Source organism: Mangifera indica, chromosome 2 (assembly GCF_011075055.1).
Source record: "Mangifera indica cultivar Alphonso chromosome 2, CATAS_Mindica_2.1, whole genome shotgun sequence".
Classification (NCBI taxonomy): domain Eukaryota; kingdom Viridiplantae; phylum Streptophyta; class Magnoliopsida; order Sapindales; family Anacardiaceae; genus Mangifera; species Mangifera indica.
The window spans coordinates 154,010-177,261 of NC_058138.1; the positions used below are offsets into that span (position 1 = coordinate 154,010).

A 23,252-nucleotide genomic window follows, 5' to 3' on the forward strand; every position below is an offset into this window, starting at 1 on the left:
AATGGTTTTCTTTCTTTCTCCAGGTCCAAATTTGATGGACATTGTCTTTGTCATTCATTATAGATGATGAAAATGATTCATTTTCGTCTAAAATAAGGACCTTATTTATAGATTTTATTGGGAAGTTGACTGTCGTCCACAACAAAAAGAGAGAGAGATGGTCTTCTGATGTCAAAAAAGCTTGGGGAAATGTATAATCCCATAAAGAAAAAGTTTGGATTTTTTTTTTTAAGAAAATAGGTTTCTCATGTCAGCAATAACTTTCAAAACTGGATATATGTTGAGCAAAGGCAATATAACATTCATCGCCAGGGGATATTTAGGCAGAGTTGCAATCAAAAGGGGTGTAGGCTTGACAAATAATTGAAGTCCAAACAAACCACCAAAACGTGGTGGGGAAACAGTCAACAATACAAAGACACTGATTCTTGTGACTATAATTAGACCCAATGCGAGGCCACTGCTGCTAAGAAACTATGGAACTAACACAATGCAGAGCTTGGTATCAGCAGTAGCAACAGTGGCCTACTATTTATGAAGTCCGAAGGAACCTGTAAGCGGGGGCATACACTGATAGACCAGACAAGTCTTGATAATCAATGCATTATAGTGATCTGCTCCCAGACCGCCGATTGTTGAAACAGGAACCTTCAATGTACAAAATTAGAAGTCTGGATTGTTAGGACATTCTGATGCTCTGTGCCCCGACCTCCCACAGTTGAAACAAGAACCTCCAAATCTGCTAGTCATTTACGGATGTTGTGTTAGGGTTTATATAAATGCACTACAGTTTAAGATTGAAAGCATTTCCATAAGCTTTCCCAACACAAATAAACCATCTTCAAGAATAAATAAAAAATGTATTACGCATAATTATCAGCCAGAGGAAGACTTGACATTTTAATTTTTTTTTCTTTCCCCGGCACCCACAATTAATGCTAACATATATTTGCCTGTAGGCATTTGCGCAATAGAGCCATAAAAGTATCCTAGAAGAAAAAGATATACCTGTCCCTGGATGATGGCCTGCTTGATCTTCTGCCACCAATTAACCAGTCATCTCCACTGCTTTTTGAAAACCTAGATGAGCTATTTTGAGTTCTAGAACTTCGAACACCACGCCTAAATCCATCCTCATCATCGCTGCTCCAACCACCACGTGATGATCTAAAACCTCTCTTGTCCCTGGAACCTCCTCGGGAAAATCTATCCCTGTTAGAGAATCTGCCGTAGTTATCACTTGAAGGCCCATCATCTTGCAAGGCAGGCAACTGCAGAAACAATTACCACAGGATACAATACATTCGCAGGTAAGTAATTGAATCAAGGACTGTAAACAAGGGGAGAAAGAGAGAAGAACAAGTCTATGGAGTATATAAACTAAATGCATGTTAACCGGATCATTGCAAGTTGAAGAAACATAAGCCTATCATGAAGAAGCAACTGTATAGAAAATGGCAACTAATATGGGGTATAAACCTTGGTAATTTTGGAAATGGTGTTCCCAGGTGGTAATTGCTTATTCAGCAACTCCTTGGCAATCTCCTCTGGGAGATCGAAAACTGCTCCTTGAACCTGAAATTAACCAAATCAATGTCTTAGATTATACAAACCCGTGCATCAATGCAATAAAAGAAAAAATATGAAGACTAAAATACTCGACACAGACCCTGTCATCAGCAATTATATGTATTTTTCCTAGTTCATCAGCAGCAGCAGGATAAACATCAGAAAGGAATCCAGTGACAGATCTAGCAGATAAGAACCCTCTGGAGTAACCTGAATCCCGTGTCAATTGTAATGTCACCCATCCCTGCAATGCAGGCATCCAGTTCAAGTTACCAGCACATTACTGCAACTACTAATTAAAAATATCCAAGCAGAAGGAACAGAAAAATAGAAGAGAAAAAATATCTAATAACAAACACAGTGAAAATTGTTTATGAGCATATATGGCAAAGACGTATATATGAAGATGAAAGATTTCATCAAACCTGTATGCAACCTGAACTTGCGATACCAAAAGCACAGAGGACAAGGGTTCAAGGATAACATAGAAACTAGTCTTGAAAAATTCAATTCATGCTAAGTTATGTTCAGAATGACCAGAAGTGATGGAAAATGCAAAAGGTTCAGAATTGGAGGTGAGCACTGATACTATACCTGCTCATGGGTGATAAGAGAGCGGGATGAAGGAGGCTGTGAGAATCCACTCAACTGTGCTAGTGCAGCAGCAAGAGCATTTGTTCCGTGTTCTTCAATCAACTTTTGGGCAGTAAGGATGAAATACTCCACAGACTCAGGATGAACTCCATTAAGAGTAGCAACTACTTGCTCAGCTGATGATTCCAAAACCTCTTCAACGGCCGGCGGACTAGCAAACTCAAACTTGCACCCAACATCACGCTCAAGAGATCGAACTGTTCTCCTCTGGCTACTAGTAAACAATAGAATAGCAGTTCCTTCCTTCCCTGCACGCCCAGTACGCCCAGAGCGATGAACAAAAGTCTCCGGGTCGTTTGGAAGTTCATAGTGGATAACCTAAGAAAAGGTTGAAGAAAAACACAAAATTATCATTTATTGAAATCACAATGTGGACTTGAAAGTTTGTTTTGGGAATAAAAGGAAATGGATCACAATTCATAAACTGAAGGATCTTAAGATTGCCATGTTAGAATATGGAACTAACAATAACTCAATTTGTTTATGCTGATGTGAATAAATAAGATGTCCAAATTAGTGAACTTACCAAATCAACATTGGGGATATCAAGCCCACGAGCTGCAACATCAGTGGCAACAAGAACAGTGAATTTTCCTTGTCGAAAACCATTTAATGTTCTCTCCCTTTGGTGCTGAGAAATATCTCCATGCAAAGCCTCAGAAGCTATACTATTTGTCAATGCCATTGAGACTTCATCAGCATCTCGTTTTGTCTGTGTAAATACAATGGTCTTCCCACCCTTTGCATACACCTACATAAAAGAAGTTGGTATAACAACAATTACGTTTCATATCATCAAATTCATCTTGAAATTTACACCAGATTCTACTCTCTCATATAAAATATGATGTATCCTACATATGCTCTTCAATATAAACCAAACTATTTCCAATTAAACTAATGTATTAAATTGACGTCTCATATCTAGCAAGCTAAAAACTAAAAAAAAAAAAAAAAACACACACACACACTATTTTATTTTTTATATGATTGCTTTTTGCTCATTAGCACAATCTTAAAAGAAGTTACCAATACAAAGTGAGGTCTGTATCCATACCGTTACAAGATCACTAAGAATGGTTCGCTTTGAGGTTGCAGTTGTTGATATAGCATAAAGTTTGATCCCTTCTGCAAGCTTTTTATCTTGGTCACCAACCTGTATGAAAAGGGAAGGAATAATAAAATAACTGACAGTTCACTTTCTGCCGATATCTAACATATGAAATAAAAAGGATTTAACAAATTCTGCTTTGGCAAACATAATATATAGAGTTTACAGTTAATGCAAAAAAAATACATTCTATGATGTGGAAGAAAGGAAAAGAAATGAACCAAATCTATATTGAGAGGACTGTCCAAATATTTTCTAGACAATTTCTTGACCCAAGCAGGCATAGTTGCAGAGAAAAGCATGCTCTGTCTCTTGGGTGGAAGATTTTCCAAAATAACTTCAACATCCTCCTCAAATCCAACGGCAAGCATCTGATCAGCTTCATCAAGAACCAAAAACTCAATTTCTCCCAATCTGAGGGAGTTACTTTTAATAAGGTCAATGATTCGACCAGGTGTTCCAACAACCACATCCACCCCGCTGGCAAGAGCATTTTGTTGAGTGTTATATGAAACACCTCCATACACGCACACAGTGTTCAAATAAGGAGCAGACTCTTTAAGTTCTTTCTCTACTTGCTTCGCTAACTCACGAGTAGGTGCAAGAACCAAAACTTTTGGAAGTCGACCACGCCTAAGAAAAGAAGCAAAAGCTCTTACTATATTGTAGTTGAGGCAATATATGAAAGATAATACTAATGATAATAAAGAAAAGAGTACCTGAGAGAAGGAGCTTGATCAGCATCTTCAGTAAGACGTTTAAGTATCGGGATACCAAAGGCTAATGTCTTCCCAGTCCCAGTCTTTGCACGAGCAATCAAATCTTTACCTTGTAGAGCTGGAACTAAAACAGCTCTCTAAACCATACACCACAACAACAACACATAAATTACAGAGGGCCCAAAAGTATGAAAAAAAAAATATTTTTCAAAAACTAAACTGCAACTCGAACTTCCGAGTTATATCTGACTATATTCAAATCTGAATATGTATTTAATACATTATTCAAAATTTCTTGTCCAGGGTTCAAAACTATAATGATTTTATACTAACCTTTTAAAGATTCAATTTGAAAAATTTTAGTTATAAAACTATAATAACTGTTTAAAAATACTTACTTTCATCTCTTATTTTACACTAATTTGAGTTCTAAAACATTATAAACCAGTTATAATTCCATAAAATTTCTTAAATTCTATTTAGATAGGACATATTAATTCAAATAGAAATAGTAAGGCAAGTATTATTAGAATACCTGGATGGGGAAAAGGTGAGTAATGCCACGCTTCTCAAGAGTATCAACGAGACGGTCCGGCAAACCTAGCTTAGAAATGGCAAGTTCATCTTCGTCCGTACTAAAGCTCTCAGACTCATAATCCTCGTCAAGAGGGTCGGAATTGTCAGAGAAGTCACTGAGACCTTTGAGGGCTTCTTCACTGAGGACGTTGTTAGGAGTAGCTATAGCCGAAGGGACAAAGCTGAGGATACTGCTCCTAAGAACCAAAGGCCTATTGCTCGAAGCTATCAAAGCATTGAAGTGAGACTTGTCAGCCAACCGGAAAGAGCTAAACAAAGACGACGACGTAGCTTGTTTAGCGGAGACCTTCAAGAAGGGAGTTGAAGATAATCCGAGTAGTATAGAGGACATTTTGAAGTAAAATTAGTGAGTAAGTTTGGAAGAGAATGGAGGAGGAGGCGGCGTTAGGGTGAAGAAGAATAAGTTGAGAGATAAGGCCAGTCTTTCGAAAACGAATGGCCTTGCGCACCTCCACTTCCTCCAAAACCACCTATATAAATAGTCACACCGGTTGGATAGATAGATATTTGTTTTCGGGTCTACGGCATGCTTTCACATCGGATTCGGGTTTTACCCCTTCTAAATTATTAACTTCTTGTATATATTTAGTTGGCCAAAGGACTGTCTCTCACCCAAATTTAGATGTGATTTAAAAGCCATATTCATGAGATTTGAAAATTTTAAAATCTCACATACTGATTAATTAAAGTTAAAATTTTCAGTTAAATATAAAGGTAAAATCATCATTTTTTTAATAATATCAAAAAATATATAAAATTGATTACATTTTTCTTTCTTACGTTTTAAAAATTAACATTTCAGCCTCTAAAAGTTTTTAAACTTTGAAAAATTATATTTTCTCTTCCAAAACCTTTGAATTTTTTTCTTCTCCTCCAGCCACTTTCTTCGGTGATCTAGAAAATACGATGACGAAACTTATTTACCAACAAAGAGATCTAGATCTCTTCGTCGACAAAGAACGAAGAGATTTAGACGAAGAGATTCTAGATATCTTTGTCGACAAAGAGATCTAGATATCTTTGTCGACGAGGAGATTTAGATGCTTATCTCTTTGTCGATGAAGAGATCTGGATCTACAAAGAGATCATATCTCTTCATCGACAAAAAGTGTAGATCTCTTCGCCCAAATCTCGTCGATCTCTTCGTCTCAGACTAAGAGATCCTTTCCAGATTTGCTTATGTGCATCTACTAACAGTTTAGGGTGGAGAGTGAAAATTGTTGGCACCGGAGAGGTGAAGAAAAAATTTGGGGGAGAAATATGACTTTTCAAAGTTAGAAAACTTTAGTTATGAGTAAAGTTATTAGTTTTTAAAACTTAGAAGAAAAATATAATAAATTTTATATTTTTGATATTATTAATAAAAGACAATTTTACCTCTCTTTTTAATTGAGAATTTTAACGATAATAACATCATGGGTGAGACTTCAAGTTTTTTAAACTCCATTAGTATGATTTTGAGAACACACTTAAACTTGGATGAAAAATAATCTTTTGTCTATTTAATACTAGTATTAGTATAAGTAGCATTGGAGTGGATTTAGAAAGAGTCTCAAAAAAAGTTTTAGATTGAGATTAATTCAAATATAAAGGATTAAATTTGATTCAAAAATAATTTTATATTTTTATTTATTTTGCAACAATTCAAATGATATGATTGATGAAATTTTTATTTTAACTAAAATTTTGAAAACTAATTAAATATTTAAATTATATAAAAAATTCACTTATTTTCCTCCGTCTTACACTCGTATCTCCTCTTCATTGAGTCTCCAACCGCCACCTCTCTTATTCTGGTGACGCACTCTCTTCTCAAGCCACCCATTTTCTTGTACTATCCCTTTCCCCCCTCTTTTTTCATGATTTTAGCCCCTAAAACCTTTTCTCTCGTGGCCATCAAAGTTGTTGAGGACTCTTCTCAATCAAATTATCGAAAGTTGTTGTTGATAGTTCTAACAATCATGAGTGTGGTAAGAGCCAACAACACTGAGATCATGGCAGTGGTTAAAAAAGGTCACCAACGCCTAAGATTTTCAAAGAATTATATAAATTTAATCGTAAGTTTCTAAACCTTTTGCGTTTGATATTCAAAAGAGTTTGAATTAAATTATTATATTTAAAATATCTAAATCTAATATATAAAAGAATCATTTTTTATTTTTTCTAAATATATGGAAAGTAAAATTATTATATACAATTATTTTCTAAAACAAAAATTGATTTTGGGGAAGAAAGAATTATTTATGACATATAGGAGTGGAGAAGGTTTAGGGCAAACCTTGTGTGGGAAAGTTAAGTTGCTCTAATAATATTACAATAAAAGTATGAATACATATTTTTGGTATATATATGATATATCATCAATCATATAATGATATGTTATTTGTGTACCTAAATTATGTACAAAAAAAATATAAACACATAATATTACTACTAAGACCAAATGACTTATTTCCACCCAAGTTTTGATACGTTTTCAAAGTCTTATACACAGGATTTAAAAAACCCAAAATCACACTTATGAGCCGTTAACATTAATGACTTTTGTTATTGTATAAGCAAAATAATTGTTTTACCCTTTTTCAAGAGAAAATTATAAATTATGTATTAAATATGTAATTTAATGCAAATTACCAATTTCCCATTTAATGTAAATTAACAATTTCTTCATTTAATGCAGTTTTATGTTTACATGAAATTTATGTCCTTATATTCAATAATAATAGATTTGATTTTTAGTGGAATTCAGTTTTGCTGGTTCTGGCGCATATGAAGAATATGACAATTTTACTGTTTCAGAACATATCATACGGTTTTCAATTTGCATGCATTAAACCTGGAAAGCAATCGAAGTGCAGCACCAAATTGCATGCATTATCATGGAAAGCAATCAAAGTAAACATGTAAACTTGGAAAGCAATCAAAGTGCCTTGTTTTACATAAAATGCATCACATGTAATTTCCAGCACATGTAATTTCCGCAGCAAAAGATTCAAAGTGCAGACATCAAGTTTGTTTTACATAAAATGAACCAATTCCGTCCATCATCAAAAAATAAAAAAAAAGCCCTCCCCTTCATCAAAACTTCTAAATAAACCACATTTTGTCCACTTTGCAGCCTTTTCCATCAGCAAAACAGGATTCTATATCATCCAAACTTCATCATCAAAACCTGAATTCTACTCACTGTACAGAAACAGGTAGTATGCAGAAACTTCATTAAGAGACCTGTGAAAAACAAATGAAAGTTCAACCAATCCTCACAACAGTATGCAAACTTGAGCTGCTTTATTAAAAAAAGAAAAAACAAGAAGAGGAAGATGTAGAAATGATGCATAACTACCTGCTGCATTTTTGTTTGCTTCATGAAGGTTGTTTGGAAATGAAGCTTCTGCAAAGACCTTGCAGACAGTGTTGTCATAGTCAGAATTGTTCTTCTCTGTTTACAAATAAATATGCAGTATTAGTTAAACACAAAAATAAAAAGATGATCAATGAATTAAGATGTATCAGATGTACCTTCTGATTTCTTTCTATTTGTATACCTTTTGTTATGTCTCATCCTATAGCAGAGGCTACAATGAAGTGTGGACACTTGTTTTCTCTTTCATTCTTCATTCGGCGCACTCCTTCTGGGCTTTCTTGGCCTGCCAAATGGGATGTTTAGATGGAGGTCATAGTTTGTCTTTAATGTTGTCTGGCCAATTCTTTTTACCTAAAACTGGATAAATCATTCCAACATATGTTTACACGTATTCTGGAACCCTAAGCTTTTCATCAACAAACACATCAAATGAGGGAAAATTCATATGCAAAATGGAAACAATAGTATGATAACAGGGGACTCCACAAAGCTGCCAAATGCTACAATCACATGTTCTTTTCTGAAGATCCAATGTGTAGATTCTACTAGTTAGAATAATCATGTCAATTACCTCAAATTCCATCAAACCAACATGTAGAATTTGTACATTTCTAACTGACTCAATATTCTTATTTAGCTTGACATAGACTAATAGAGGCAATGAAGTTACCCACTAAGATGCATCCCTTGATCTACTTTGTAGTCTTGTCATGATCATCCTCATATATAGTTCCAATAAACTTAAAATTGGCAACTCTCTATCTTCCCCTCGCTAGCTATTAAAAGTTTCACTCATGTTATTTGTAATGTAGTCTGATCTGGCAGTGGTATCACAACTAAATCTAGACCATTGATCAAGCTCATTTTTTATCATCCACTTGTAAGCCCTCTCATCAACTAATCTCACTTGTGATAAGGCTTCTTGAAAATCAATCCTATTCAATACTTTACACACAAAAATTCTTTTTCTAAAGTTAGCATACACCTGCCTAGCATAGAACTTGCTCGTTGCACTAGGCCACTAAGTTTCTAGAGTATTAATTAAGTCTTTCTGCCTATCACTTTCAAAAGCTTAATGAAATAACCTCAAGTATCGTTGTTCTCCACCCCACACACAAAAATGGGTGGTGAGAAAATCCCACTATTAGCGTCTATTGAAATAGTAGACAATAGCAACACCTTCTCCCCCAAAATGTCCTTTCAAATGACAACCATCTATCCCAATTATCCTTCCAAAAAACCCTTTCTTTGTGTTGAAAAAATCACAAGAAACCTATAGAATCTAGGGTTGGATGGTATCTCTTCCCTTATTACTTTTAGAACTACCATAGACCCAAGATTACTAACCCTTTGAGTTTCACAATACTTAAACAACCAAGTGAAAGAGTGTGAATGCTCCTTCACTATTATCTCAATAGCAATTTTCCTTGTTTGATACAATTTTTTGTTATTCACTTGTATAAAATGATTCCTCTCAAGATAGTCAGCTAGAAACTTAATACTTGACTTTTTTGGGACCTTATGTAACTACCCAATTTTTCTGCAACCTAAGCAGCACTCACATCTGTGTTATTTTGCACCTATAGACAAGTGTAAGTATGTTCATGAATCCTAATTTGATAAACCTACTCATCCACCATCAAAGCAACATAAAGATGGAATGGGCAACCGTTAGATTTACAAACTTTTATTTTCCTCCTTTCATTATAAATTTTCTTCGCCTCAAAACCCCTTTAAATGTTGTAATCATCTAACACCTTCCTAAAGTGCTTTACACTTTCAAAGACCTGTCCAACCTCAAAATTTATTTTTCCATCAATAACATATATAAAGGTTTTACCTTTCATAAATTTCGATAGCCTAGCTACAAGATCATACTCCACACTTGACGATTTATAATTATCATTTTCTTCCTTACGGTTAGAAAGAGTCTCATCTCTATTTTTCCCATTCTCATCTCTATCTTCACCCTTAGCCACTGCTCTATTCTCATTTCTATTTTCCCTATCATCATTATCATTAACCACCAAATCTTCTTCAAAGACAATAATCTAATGACAGTCATCATCAGTACACTGAATATTGGATAATTATGGTTCATGCTTATCAGATTTTTCACTCTATTCATTTGCTTGGGATGGCTGAGAAGGTTGCTGGGATGGTTGGGCAAGATGTGGGGATGGACGGTTCTAAAGATTGTTTTGATGATTGGGGTTAGAATTTAATGTTTATAGGTGGCAAGACTACCCTACAACTAATTGTATCTATTAGAAGAAATTCCACAAACATCTCAATATTTTTAACTCCAGTTTCACTATACTGATCAAAGACATGACACATGTCTTCATCACTATCTATCATAAACCTTCCTACCCTATTAGGCATTTTTGCCTCAATCCTAATTTTCTCACATGGGTACAATTGTACTTTTTCATTCTCACTAGCAATATATTACTTCATATCCTTCATGAATACAATATAGTTGTACTCATCCAGGTCCACATTATTAATTTCACAGTTACAATTGAATATCTGAAATCGTATATTAAACAGCATCGATGGCAACATCCTATATAAAAAACATATCATTAATTAAGTTAAGTTGAATCAGATATTCAGTGCAACCATTTTTCAATTATGTATGCATACATTATAGGAAGCATATATTACTATTTAATATATCATACAATAAGCATATAACACAGTAACCATATATCATATAGTAAGCATATATATATTAAGGATATGCAATCATAGAATATAAAGAGTGAGCAACACAAAGAAAAGCATATAACAACATGTGAGACATAATTCGAGTAATTCATGTATAACAGTAAGCATATTCAATTTATTACACAATATTCAATCATATAATATAAACATGTAAGCATGAAACAATAATTCATATGTAACAATACGCATGTAAGAATATAATCACACAATAAACTTATAATATAAGAATTGTAACACCCGGATTCAGGTATGTCAGTGAACTCCACTTTTAAAATTATCCCTATAGTTGATTTTATAACTTATTGTTTAAAGAAATTGTAAAAGAATTATAGAAAACTACTAAATTAGCAATAATTTTTAAAGGGGGGTAAAATGGTCATTTTAGAAAGATTTAAGGGATAAAGTGGGAATGAAAATTGAATGGTACACTTAAAATTATATAGTTGTGTTAAGGGTTTTTGGTAATTGGCTAAGGATAAAATAGTCATTTATGGAAAAGGTTAAGGGCAAATTGGTCCAAAAGGCTTATAAACCCATAACCTATTCATTTTCTTCTTCATTTAGCCGGGAGCCTCCATGAATTGAACTAAATTTTTCCCTTAAGTAAAATTCATCAAAAAACCTAGCTAAACCACCTAATTTCCAGAGCTTCCAGTTATAAAAAATGTAGATCTATCAATTCTGTTTAGTTCTAAGATAAAAGAAATTAATTTTAAGAGATGTGAAATTTAGAGTTTTGATGGATGATTATATTTTTGGTTGATTAAGGGTGTTAGGAAGCACTTGGAAGCTTTGGTAACCAAAGATCTTCTTCCTTTCCCTTTTATCTATGTTTATATGTATGTTATGTGAATATGTTAGTGTGTTTTGATATTGATTTAAAGTGGTCTTGGTGATAAAGGAAGCAAAACAAAGAGAATGAAGTCAACTTGCAAAGATTTGGCTTGAAACAAGGTAAGGAGAATCATCCTTGATATGTTACATGTTTTAGGCTTTTGGTTCCTTGGATCTATGTTATAAATGATGATTTTGAAGTTGAGGAATGTTGTTTTGTCATTTGGTATGTCTATGTATATTATTTTGTTCATGGCAGAAAGTTGCATGATATTTACAGATTTTACCACTATGTTCGTCTCATGTTTTGATTGTCTTATCTGATGAATTATGAGTGCTATTATATCTTGTTGGAAATCTCTTTGAATTCTCTTTTCATTAATATATAGCTTGCATGAATTGGCAATCATTTGGATTGTTAAATATTGCATGAACCACAAGGACTGTTTTACCAAATAAACAGAGGAGACAGTTTTTGTCACTGAGTTTATCTCACGTTTTGACTGCCTTATGTATTGAATTATGAGTGCTATTATAGCTTGTTGGAAAGATCTTTGAATCCTCTTTTCAACGATATATAGCTTGTATGAATTAGAAACCGTTTGGGCTGTTAAATTGTATGAAAAGAAAGGTTGCCCTGCTAAATGATTGTTCTGTGAATAGTATTTTGTAGTTTTGGGCAAGAAAGAAAGAAAAGAAAGGAAAGAAAAGAGAGAAAAAAAAAAAAGAAAAGAAAAAGAAAGAAAAACAAGAAAAGGAATTTGGGGCTCAAGATTTAGGGGTCGTCCCAAGAGTAATGTCTAGTGAGTTATGAATAAATTTAGATGGAAGCAAAATTAGTAAGATATAAGACCCGCATGCATGCTATAAACTATGAGGGGGCACTTTATACTATACCACCCGTAGTAGGGCACGTCCGTAGTAGGACACGTCCGTATATAGACCCATAGTAGGGTCCGCTCGTAGTAGAGCACAATTCAGATCACAATTGGTGTAGTGAGAGAAAAAAAAGAGCTCGAACTTAGAAAAGTGTCAAATCCCTATAGTTAGCTTCCAGAAAGTATCAAATAGACACCAAATGGGACAAAGTATGACCCAAATAGTAAAGAATGAACTACATTACCCCTTCAATCTCTTATAGAGTTTAGGATGTGAGGTGGAGTCCCGAAAGTGAGTTAGAACAGGAAAAGAGATAGTTTACTTGATTCTTTCCCTTTACTGAGTGTTCTTATCACTCACTTCCTTTTCTTTCCTGATTGTAAGTACAGGTGATCGAGGTAGCTGTGAGGCAGGGTCATGTCAGCGAAGATAGATCTGGTTGGAGCAGGTTATCTTTGGTTTGTATTACATGCATACAGTCGCATGTTCTTGTTACTTTTGGACCTTTTTGAAATGATGGTATAGTTGTAAATGATTACTCTACGTTTTCAGATGCTTTCAGATGAGATTTCATACGAGTATATACATCTTTTGTTTACTTCCGGACTCTCAGTTTTCTTAGAATAATTTCTAAACACTTTTAGTGATACGTTTATTTTAAAGTATTTTAAAAGAAAAAAAATATAGACACTCCGGATATTAATTCGTAACATTTCTCCTTTGGTGGATAGTACTTCTAAAGGGGGATGTTACAAAAATCATATTCAATTATATCATACATTTGTTACAGTGAACAAATGTTACATAAATATAAGCTTATAATATAAGAATCATATTCATACACTTAAGTATTATTTATAATCAACAGTTAATGTAAAAGATAAGCATCATGTAACTTGCAGTTACAATAATAGCATATATATTCATATAAGCCGAAGGATTATTTCCCACCCAAGTTTTGGTGAAATGACAAATATATATCTATGATAGATAAAAAACCCAAATACCCACATAAGTTTTAGTTAGTTAGGATACATTCATAAATTTTTTGTTAGGGTTAAGGGGTAAAATTATTATTTTACTAGTAATATTAAAATAATTAAAATTATATTTCATTTTCCCTTTTAGTTTGAAAAACTAATAATTTTTCTCAAGATTAAATTTTGAAAAAATCATTTTTCCCCCTAGAATACTGAACTTGAAATCCGCCCACTTTCTCCTATGAACAGTGACCCTACAGTGGATGAAGACATCATTTTTCAAAATACAACCTCTAGACGATGAGCGTTGTCGATTTGGGCAATGAAGGTCATCCAAGGATAACGTTTCATTGCCTGATTTGGACAACAAGTGTTGTCCAATAAACGATGACGCTCGTCATCCAGCAAAGTCCAAAGTTTGGGGCCTTAAGCCACTGACGGTTGCCAATGGTTAAAGATTTGAAGAAAAACTTAGTGATTTGGGGGAAAAAGTCATTTTTCAAAATTGAGATATGGGGTAAAATATTAATTTTTAAAATTTGGGAGGAAAATGAGATGAAATTATATATATTTTAATATTATTGTTAAATGATGGTTTTACTTTATATTTAACAAAAGTTTAAAACTTAGGTTAAAAATAGTCATTTGGCCCAAGAATCACATTCATACACATAAGTATTATTTGCAATCATTGGTTGACATAAAAAATGAGCATCATGTAACTTGCATGACAGTGATAGCAAATAAACAAACCCCAGACTAGAAGAACTCAATAGCAACTACAATTTCATAGCCAACAAACTCTAAACATAAGTCTTATTTGCAATCACAGCTAATTACAAAATTTTACACATAATAGAACCATTCATACACATAATAAACACATAAGCATGATAAATAAACCTATCACAAACTACATATATTTTTTTTAATTTGAAAATCCATAATGTATAACAAGGAAAAAAATAAACCCTAAATACTGTAGCAACAATATGATGTTCCGATGTAAAACCATAGCAACAATAGTATGAGCCCTAAAAAATACATAACTACATTAGCCAAACACTAACCTTAAACCAACACAATAGAATAATAAACAAATAATCCACAAACATGAAAAAACCACAAACACCTTTTACCTTTTTTTTTTAATGCACCATACAATCTTAAATACTGTAAAAGAAAGTTCACAAACCAATTACATGGATAGAACAAACCTCAACGACACGAAATAACTTCTATAGCGCTCAATTGTAGTAATCTTTGTTCTCGTGGTTGCTTCAAACAACAAGAAAAAACACTAGCTTTGTCGCTAATGTTGTTGGTTCAAAAACCAACAACACAAAACCGTTTTGGTTGTCCTTTAGTAGAAATATTACTTCCTTCACTTTTGAGGACGTTGTTGTCAGTGTTATTGTCGTCGCCTTTGTACTTGTCGTTCACCATTCACCATTCACCATTTTGGAAGCTCACTGTTCACCTAAAATCCAAAGGAAAGTGTAAGGAAAACAAAAGGCTAGATAAACAAATGAACAAATTCTCTGCTTTTCTTCAAAACGTGATTGAAAATAGTATGCTACGTGTCGCGTTTCCATTTGTCCTCCAATGAATAAAATTATTTTTTTCACTAATTTTTTCAAATCCCCATGAAATGACCAACACGCCGTCACATGTGTCGTTATTTCATTGATTGTTTACTTCTACAACTCTCTGTAGCCGTTGATTTTTGCCCAAAAAATTTTAACTGTTGATTTCAATATCAATATTGAGCATTCAATACGCCTGCATGTGCTGCATTCAAATGCGATGACATGCGTCATCACTTCATTTTTAAATCACCGCATATTTCATATGTAGCCAATGTGTCCTGCTTACTTTGTGTAACGCCCTCCATCAAAAACAAATCGTCGCGTAACTTGCCAAAATACACCGAAAACACAAGATGTGTTGAAAAACTTTGCCACATGTCTGGACAAAAGGCATTGCGTGTACGTGAAAATTTCTCCCGCATTTATTATTTTCAGATTTTCATTTTTTCAAACGAATTTTAAATACCTTATAACGTTTATAAACTTACAAAAGCAAAAATACTAAAATACCCTTATATATTAATAGATTTTTTTAATGTTAACAGCCCATAGGTAAAATTTTGAATTTTTCAAATCTTATAAATAAAATTTTAAAAATACATCAAAACCTAGATAAAAATAAATTCTCTAACCTAATAATAATAATAATAATAATAATAATAATAATAATAATAATAATAATGTTTGATTGTTAAAATAAAAAAATAACAATTACATAAATTTCATCCGGATTTGAAATTTTGATTTGAAAATTGGAATGTGAATATAGTGATTATCGTTTGGGATTCCAGTGAAGTAGACCTGACCACGGTTCATGAACTGGTGGTTCCAATTCACGGTTCAAAAAAATAAGAACCCTACATCAAAACCGTTATAGGATGGTTTATAATCGGTTTGAAATTGATGGTTCAGATTCATAACCTCGATTCGAAACTGACATTAAACTATCAGTTCTAATTCATGACCCTAATTTATTTTTTAATTAATAATTATAATAATTAAGAATAAAAAAAATTTTTAAAAAGCTTAGACTTAATTTTTCAATTAAGTTTTTTATATATCTTTTTGAGATTTGGAAGAGTCAAAGTCTACATAGTTAGGGTTGGACTCGAGCTCGAGCTCGGCTCTGCTCGGTTGGAGCCCGAAACGAGTCGGGCTCTGTTAGGCTCGAGCTGGCTCGGTATATATTTTTTAAAAATTTTTTATACAAAACAACGTCATTTTGATCCATATATATATACAAAACGGTGCCGTTTTGATATGAAAAACGAGCCGAGCGGAGCCGAGTTTGGCTCGAGCCGAACGAGCTGGCCATTAAAAAACCGAGCCGAGCCCGAGCTGGCTGCTAGCGGAGCTCAGCTCGGCTTGAATCCAGCCCTATACATAGTTCTATTTATTATTTTTTATAATTAATTTTATTTATCATATATTATTATTTTTTCATTATCTTTCATAATTAATTATATAATTTATTTTATTTATTATAAAAAAATAGTAAATAGAACTACGTAGTCTTTGATTCTTCCAAATTTTAAGAGGAATAATTAATTATGAAATTGTATAATAAAAATAATAATAATTAAATTATAGAAATTAAAATTAGAATTGATAAAAATAAATAGAGAATTTAATTAAATTTGAGATAATTTAATTGAAGGATTGAGAGAGTATTAAGATTGAAGAGAATGAGAAATGAGAAAGTTGAAAGATTGAATAATATTTATAAGTAAAATTTTATATTAAAGAATTTAAAAAAAAAAGCCAAACAGTAGCCATGTTTTAAACATTTGCAGGGGACCCGGGCCCTGCAAATGTTTTAAAGCAAATCCTTGCCGGTTCATGCAAATTTTTTTAAATTTAAAAAATAAAAATACCGGTTTATGGATTTTTTGAACGGTCGGTTCATGCTGACGGTTAAAGGGTTCAAAATATTAAAACCGGATCCGAACCGTTAAAATCCGCTTTAATTCTGGTTCATACCGGTTCCGGTTTTGACCGGGCCGCTTTCGTTCCGGTTCACTGGGCCAAACCGGCCCGTGGCCAGGACTACAGCGAAGGCAGTGAGAGCCGTCATTGTTGGCTGCCAGTAGAAAGCGGTTTTCTGACTTTCTTAAAACACGCCTTCTCTTTCGCAGATCTCATCTACTTTCTCCTTTAAGGTTTCTTTCTTTCATTTTATCAGAACAATTCTATTCGATCACTTGTTTTGCTTAACTTTTTTGCTCCCCAGGATTAATAAAACCTAGGGCCAGGGGTAACAAATTCAATTTTCTGATCAATGTTCATCTTTTGTTGAGATTGAAACACTTCGACTCGAGGTTAGAACCGTCGTATTTCTTATCTTATCATCTTTTTCTTATGTGTTATTTGCTTTACATTGTGTGTTCTAATTGATTGTTTTTTAAATAGTGGCGTTTAGTTATTTCAAAATGGGGGGTGTTGTTCCCATTTACTACCACATCATCGCCTTTCTATGCACAGTTGGAGCTACTTCTCTGGCCGTTTTTCACATCTACAGGCACCTTTTGAATTACACTGAACCTACATACCAGAGATACATCGTTCGCATCATTTTCATGGTTCCTGTAGGTGCTTCGTTCTCCATTTTTTAATAATTTCTTATAGATGTTTGTTACTGTATTTAATGGGGCAGTTCTTGTAAGGAATGGTTTGCACTTTCATGAGTGGACAATGTGATACTTTATTCCAGGAAAACTTGCATTCCATATAGCATTACTTTCATTCATGCATTTTTGTTGAGTCTTGGAATGTTAGGAAACTGTAGTTTATATTTTTCAGTTTCTGTATTTTATCTAATACATGTGAACTTTTCTACATGGCAGGTGTATGCATTAATGTCTTTCTTGGCCCTTGTTTTACCTTATAGTGCTATATATTTCAACTCCATTAGAGAAGTGTAAGTATGTATATATTTAAATTTAATTTGAATTGTGTGCATTCAACTGTCAATATTGTTTAGTTTCATGGTTGATTGATTTTGTCTTTCTGGAAAGGTTTTTCAGATCCTTGTTTTATTGGGAAGTAACACACTATATGTGTACTCCTTAAGGTTTAGCTTTATTTTTTTTCCCTTTGATCGATAAATGAGTTATTTCGAGTTTGTATTCAAGTTGATTATTGCTCAACATCTTTAAGAGTATGCTCCAAGTTTTTGAAAATTCTATCATCTCTTTTATTTTCTGTGCCTCTAAAGCTTGTTATGGGCTCAGTTCTATTTCTTGGCTTCATCCTTTACAGTTCTAGGATAATATTTATCTTCTCTCCCAACAAAGGAAAATGGGAGAAGAGTAGGATATGTTTAATAATGTATGGTGTCCTATAGTTTTTTTCCAACTACTACAGGCCAACTAGTATCTTTATGGTTTGTAGTAGCTGGCAGAATTTCAGATTGAGCTTCTTTTCATTAAGAGTAAGGGAAGGGAGTTAATGGTGCTTCTACAGTATTTATATACCACAGTTTGCAAAGTGATGAATGAGAGTGAGAGAAAGCTCTTCTTAACTTTCATTCTTTTTCGATGTTTTTACAAAATGAATATATATATATGGTTAGCAGACATAAATGCCAACCATCCAAAGCACGGAACAACCACACTCCTAGGAATAACTAGCCTGCCTACTTTGTCTTTTTCTAATACACAATAGTCAACTCACCCACAAGATGGAGCATATATGTTTCTCTTGATCATCTTGAACACACAATCATGATAAAATTTGGAACTTATCCGTTTTGTGAGAATATTGACTAAGTGCCCCAAAAATGGAATAGAGAGTTGTCCTTGAAAGAACTTCTCATTGATGAAGTGTTTATCAAACTCTATATGTTTAATCTTGTCATGTTGAATTGGATTATTTGTAATACTAATGATTGTCTTGTTATCACAATGGAGTGGTAGAGGTCTTTCTTCCTTTTGGCCTAATTCTTCCATAATTATTCAAACCACAACAATTCACAAACACCCAAGGCCATGGCCAACTTTAGCATTAGACCTTGCAACAACATATTGTTTTTTATATCTCTATGTAACAAGGTTGCCTCCAATTATAATGCAATACCCAGAAAGTTGATCTTCTATCATTAAGGGAATTGGCCTAGTCGATGTTGGAGTATCCTTCTATTCTTAGATGTCCAAGTGTTGATTTGAGATACCCCAATGTCCGATTAGTTGCATTCATGTGAGAAGCCTTGGGTTCTTACATAAAGCAACTAACAATTTCCACAACATATGCAATGTCTGGACGATTATGGGAAAGTTAAATAATTTTCCCATTAACCATTGGTATTTTCCTTTATCCATCTTTTCACCTTCAGATTTCTCTAATACACAACAGTCAACACGAAGAAAGAACTGTAAATTTTATGAAATTAACACTGGGACATTCACATGATTCTGCTGGATATGTTGTTATTTTATCTTTTAGGAAACTGAACCTCACAAAGGTGGACGTTGTCCAAATGACTGAACAAATTGTAAACCTGTGACATTTATGTACACTGCATGGGTAAATGACTAGATACAAGCTAAAACCTCTGAACACAGCTTCTCATCACAAATAAACAAGAGCTGTGGTAAAGCATAAAGCAGAAATAGATTCAGGTCACTGCAGTTAGCGAAATATTGTGGGATGAAAAAAAAAAGTGACACAGCTTTGACTTCTATGGTTGCAGACACCTAGAACCCAATAAATTACTTTTTGCCAAAGAAAAGAGGGAGACTCCCCATAGTAATCATAAAAAAGTCCTCTTGCATTCTAGATCACCCAAAAATATAACCATCACGGCAGACTTCCATAAAACACTACCTTTCATCTTCAAAGGCTGGAGGAATTGCTCCTGAACTAAACAGCAGTGAAAAAAGTCTTTTAGGGCAAAAGATGATTAATAGAGTTAGAAGCTTAATGAAAAATTGCAAGACTTGGGAATAATGTTTATATTCATATAATATTTGTGGTTAATTTATGCTGTTAGTTGCTTGTTTTCTTCGTAGATTTTACTTTGAAATATTGAAGGTTGTAATTTTATTTGATTGATTTTCCTGTTGTCATCAACCGGTCATAGGACTTTAAACTACTTTTGAAGGTATAAAACTTGCTTTATTTATTAAAAGAAATAAAGTGATAAGTTATGGTTTTTAATGGTTTATGCCGCAGAAACCATTCTTTGCTAATACTATTCTTTGAATTGTTTCAGTTATGAAGCTTGGGTCATTTATAATTTCTTGTCATTGTGTCTCGCATGGGTGGGCGGCCCTGGAGCAGTTGTGCTAAGTTTAAGTGGTCGTGTTCTACAACCATCATTTTGTTTGATGACGTGTTGCTTCCCTCCCATACCACTTGATGGGTGAGTTTACCGTTATTATAGGCACAATGCATAAGTAATGCTTATTTTTAGAAACTGTTTAGATTCCTGATACTATTTTTGCAACTTGTTCATATACTTAGATGTTATATTACTGATGATAAACTTGTATATGTGGTTACACAGGCGTTTTATACGGAGGTGTAAGCAAGGTTGTTTACAATTTGTAATCTTAAAGCCAATCCTCGTCGTCGTAACTCTCATACTTTATGCAAAAGGAAAATATAAAGATGGAAATTTTAGTCCAGACCAGGCATATCTTTACCTTACCATCATTTATACAATCTCATACACTACCGCCCTTTATGCTTTGGCATTGTTTTATATGGCATGCAGAGATTTGCTACATCCATTCAATCCCGTCCCAAAGTTCATCATCATTAAATCTGTTGTTTTCCTAACTTATTGGCAGGTGAAGTTTAATTCTAGTTTCTTTACCATTACATATAAAATATTCTTTTTTTTTTTGTATATGCAATATGTTTTTAAACCCATGCACAGCATGAAATTTGGGGGCTGTTGGTCTCACCAGCTGGGGAAAAGCATTAATTGGTTTTATTCAGGGAAGAGAGAACTGAAGAGGTCTCAGGAGTGAATTGAAGAGATCAAATTTTCAGTTCATATCGACAACTAAAAGCAGTGCAATTTGAAAAAAGTAATGTAGTCTCATGACCAGTTATTAGATTTTTCTTGTAAACCTGAGAGTCGACTTGATGGGTTTCACGTCCCCTAGAGCCATCTACTTGATGTACCATAAGTTTCCTAACTACCAAGATACTGTGGTCCTTCACTTGTTACCAATTTTGAATTTGGTGAACTGATGAGAGATATGGGAGGATTTCTGGGAATCCAAACTAAAATTTATGGAAAGTCAACTGTTGTTTTGAATAGATCATTTGTTGTCTTAGTCAAGTTGATAGGGACTCCTTTTTGTTTCCCTTGGTTCTATTAACATCAACTGTTGATGCTGTTAGATCAAAGGCAGTGAGATACAAAATGTAATCCTGAATGTGTTTAAAGGCTGATCTGCATTTTGTGTCTTAAATTAGACTTTACCTATTATAGAAGGTTAAATTTGTAGAATATTCTTGTGTAATTTATGTATCTCATTTCTGTCAGGGTGTTCTGGTTTTTCTTGCTGCGAAGTCTGCACTCATAAAGAATGCTGATGATGCTGCTGATTTTCAAAATTTTATAGTATGTGTTGAGATGCTTATAGCTGCTGTTGGTCATTTTTTTGCATTCCCATACAAGGAGTATGCTGGAGCAAATATTGGTGGCACTTGTGGTTTAACGGGAAGCCTTGCACATGCAGTGAAGTTGAATGACTTCTACCATGACACTGTTCACCAGGTGCACCAGCGCTTTACTGTTATATCTGGAAGTTCTTCTAGTGTTTAATTCTAAATATCCTAGGTTGCTGTCCACACAACTGTGCTGATGATTGTTAATATTGTTCAGTTTGCTCCAACTTATCATGAATATGTACTCTACAACCACAGTGAGGGTGATGAGGGAACAAAGAAGTACCGTTCTCGCACTTTTGTGCCAACTGGGCAGGAAATGGAAGCTTTGAGAAGAAACAAACTGGATGACATACAGCTATCAAGTGTTTCATCTTCTGCTGCAAGCACTACTGAAAATGATTACGCAGAGTCTGATATAGCGAAGTCGTCATTGCTTGTAGATACCTCAAATTTGTTATCTGTGCCATATGACCTGTCAGTTATTGATATTGACATGTCCAGTTACCCAGCCGAAGTTCCTGCAGCAAATGAAACTGAGACTCGGTGACAAGAATGAAGATTCCATTGCAGATGGGTAAGTAGAGTGTCAATACTAGGAAACAAAAGAGTTGTGTGTCAGAAACCATATTTGCCTGCGGCAGGCCTTGTTTGTCTAATTGTGTGCTAAAATGCTGTGAAATGACTAAGAGGGTAAAGCCCTTAGTTGTCTCTCTCATGTGGTTTCAAGAATTGTGATCACCGATAGAAAGCCCCCAACAAAAATTTGGCTCCTAATATTTCTCCACTGGTGTCTAGTATTGTTACCACTTACCATTGCCATTGTAGATATGTCTTTCCATTGTCGTACTCGCTAAATCATTACTTCAGTCACAACATTAGTTTTTGAAATTACAAGATTAATCATTTAAATTTGTACTTATCCTTATGTTGGTTCGAAATTTGGACATTGCTGTAATTTCCTGTATTCTGGATTACTACTTATTTACTCGCTAGATGCATATAGTGTCCTTAGTTTTATTATTTTTTCTTCCCTTTTCCATATTTTTTTCTTTTTTTCTGGGAAATAGGGGATGGGGGATCTGGTGAGGTCTGATGTGGTAATTTCATTTTTAAAGTGTATACTTTTGTAAACAGTTTTGATACTGGATAGAATCTCAAAAATAAAGATTTTTCACCTGCAAAAGTTTCACCCTTTAGAATTTTGTTGTGTGTTGCCCACAAGCCAATGCTACAGTGAGTGAATTTAATTATATGGTTTAAGAAGAAACCCTAGTGCATGGATTTCCTGCTTGTGTTTGGGTCACTGCTGGTGTTACCGGCATCAGAGTAGTAGGGTTACCGCTCTGATTGGTAGATAGATAATTTTGTTGATGTTAGGAGAATAATATTTGATGGAAAAGCAGTGGTAGATAGAGGATCCATTCTAGACGCTAGAGGCTTAAAGAATGTGCATATTTTGCTTTTCCACAGTTGATGAAATGTTACAGGTAACGAAGTGGTTTCCTTTTCAAGTGAACCAAAATGACAGGCAACAAGCTGGGTAACCTTTGCTGTATTTTTTATGGTAGGCGAAGGAAAATTATGGGCACAGCAGACATT

The 23,252-nt window shown here is 34.0% G+C and overlaps 2 protein-coding genes and 1 long non-coding RNA gene across 5 annotated transcripts; 1 reads left to right on the plus strand and 2 right to left on the minus strand.

Annotated features, from left to right (window-relative positions):
* Positions 1-280: 280 nt before the first annotated feature.
* Positions 281-5,106, minus strand: LOC123209679 (DEAD-box ATP-dependent RNA helicase 3, chloroplastic). Its single transcript, XM_044627810.1, has 10 exons — positions 4,589-5,106; positions 4,054-4,190; positions 3,556-3,967; positions 3,281-3,379; positions 2,750-2,974; positions 2,164-2,541; positions 1,670-1,813; positions 1,480-1,575; positions 1,009-1,271; positions 281-739 (listed from the first exon to the last, which is right to left on the minus strand). Exons 1-10 carry the CDS (start codon positions 4,979-4,981, stop codon positions 664-666), a joined length of 2,223 nt encoding a protein of 740 aa, XP_044483745.1. The 5' UTR covers positions 4,982-5,106; the 3' UTR covers positions 281-663.
* Positions 5,107-7,584: 2,478 nt separating this feature from the next.
* On the minus strand, positions 7,585-14,921 carry LOC123209735. Its single transcript, XR_006501120.1, has 4 exons — positions 14,658-14,921; positions 8,170-8,297; positions 7,994-8,089; positions 7,585-7,878 (listed from the first exon to the last, which is right to left on the minus strand). It is a non-coding gene; the product is annotated as an uncharacterized LOC123209735 (long non-coding RNA).
* Positions 14,922-17,077: 2,156 nt separating this feature from the next.
* LOC123209328 (transmembrane protein 184B-like) lies at positions 17,078-22,572 on the plus strand. Of its 3 annotated transcripts, XM_044627313.1 has the most exons (8): positions 17,078-17,188; positions 17,260-17,347; positions 17,439-17,614; positions 17,873-17,946; positions 20,239-20,388; positions 20,533-20,818; positions 21,526-21,759; positions 21,868-22,572. In XM_044627313.1, exons 3-8 carry the CDS (start codon positions 17,459-17,461, stop codon positions 22,198-22,200), a joined length of 1,233 nt encoding a protein of 410 aa, XP_044483248.1. In that variant the 5' UTR covers positions 17,078-17,188; positions 17,260-17,347; positions 17,439-17,458; the 3' UTR covers positions 22,201-22,572. The 3 variants fall into 3 exon arrangements, with proteins under 3 accessions (XP_044483248.1, XP_044483247.1, XP_044483249.1); XM_044627312.1 differs by having other exon boundaries at positions 17,101-17,347; XM_044627314.1 differs by having other exon boundaries at positions 17,101-17,347; positions 20,533-20,659.
* The last annotated feature ends 680 nt before the right edge of the window (positions 22,573-23,252 follow it).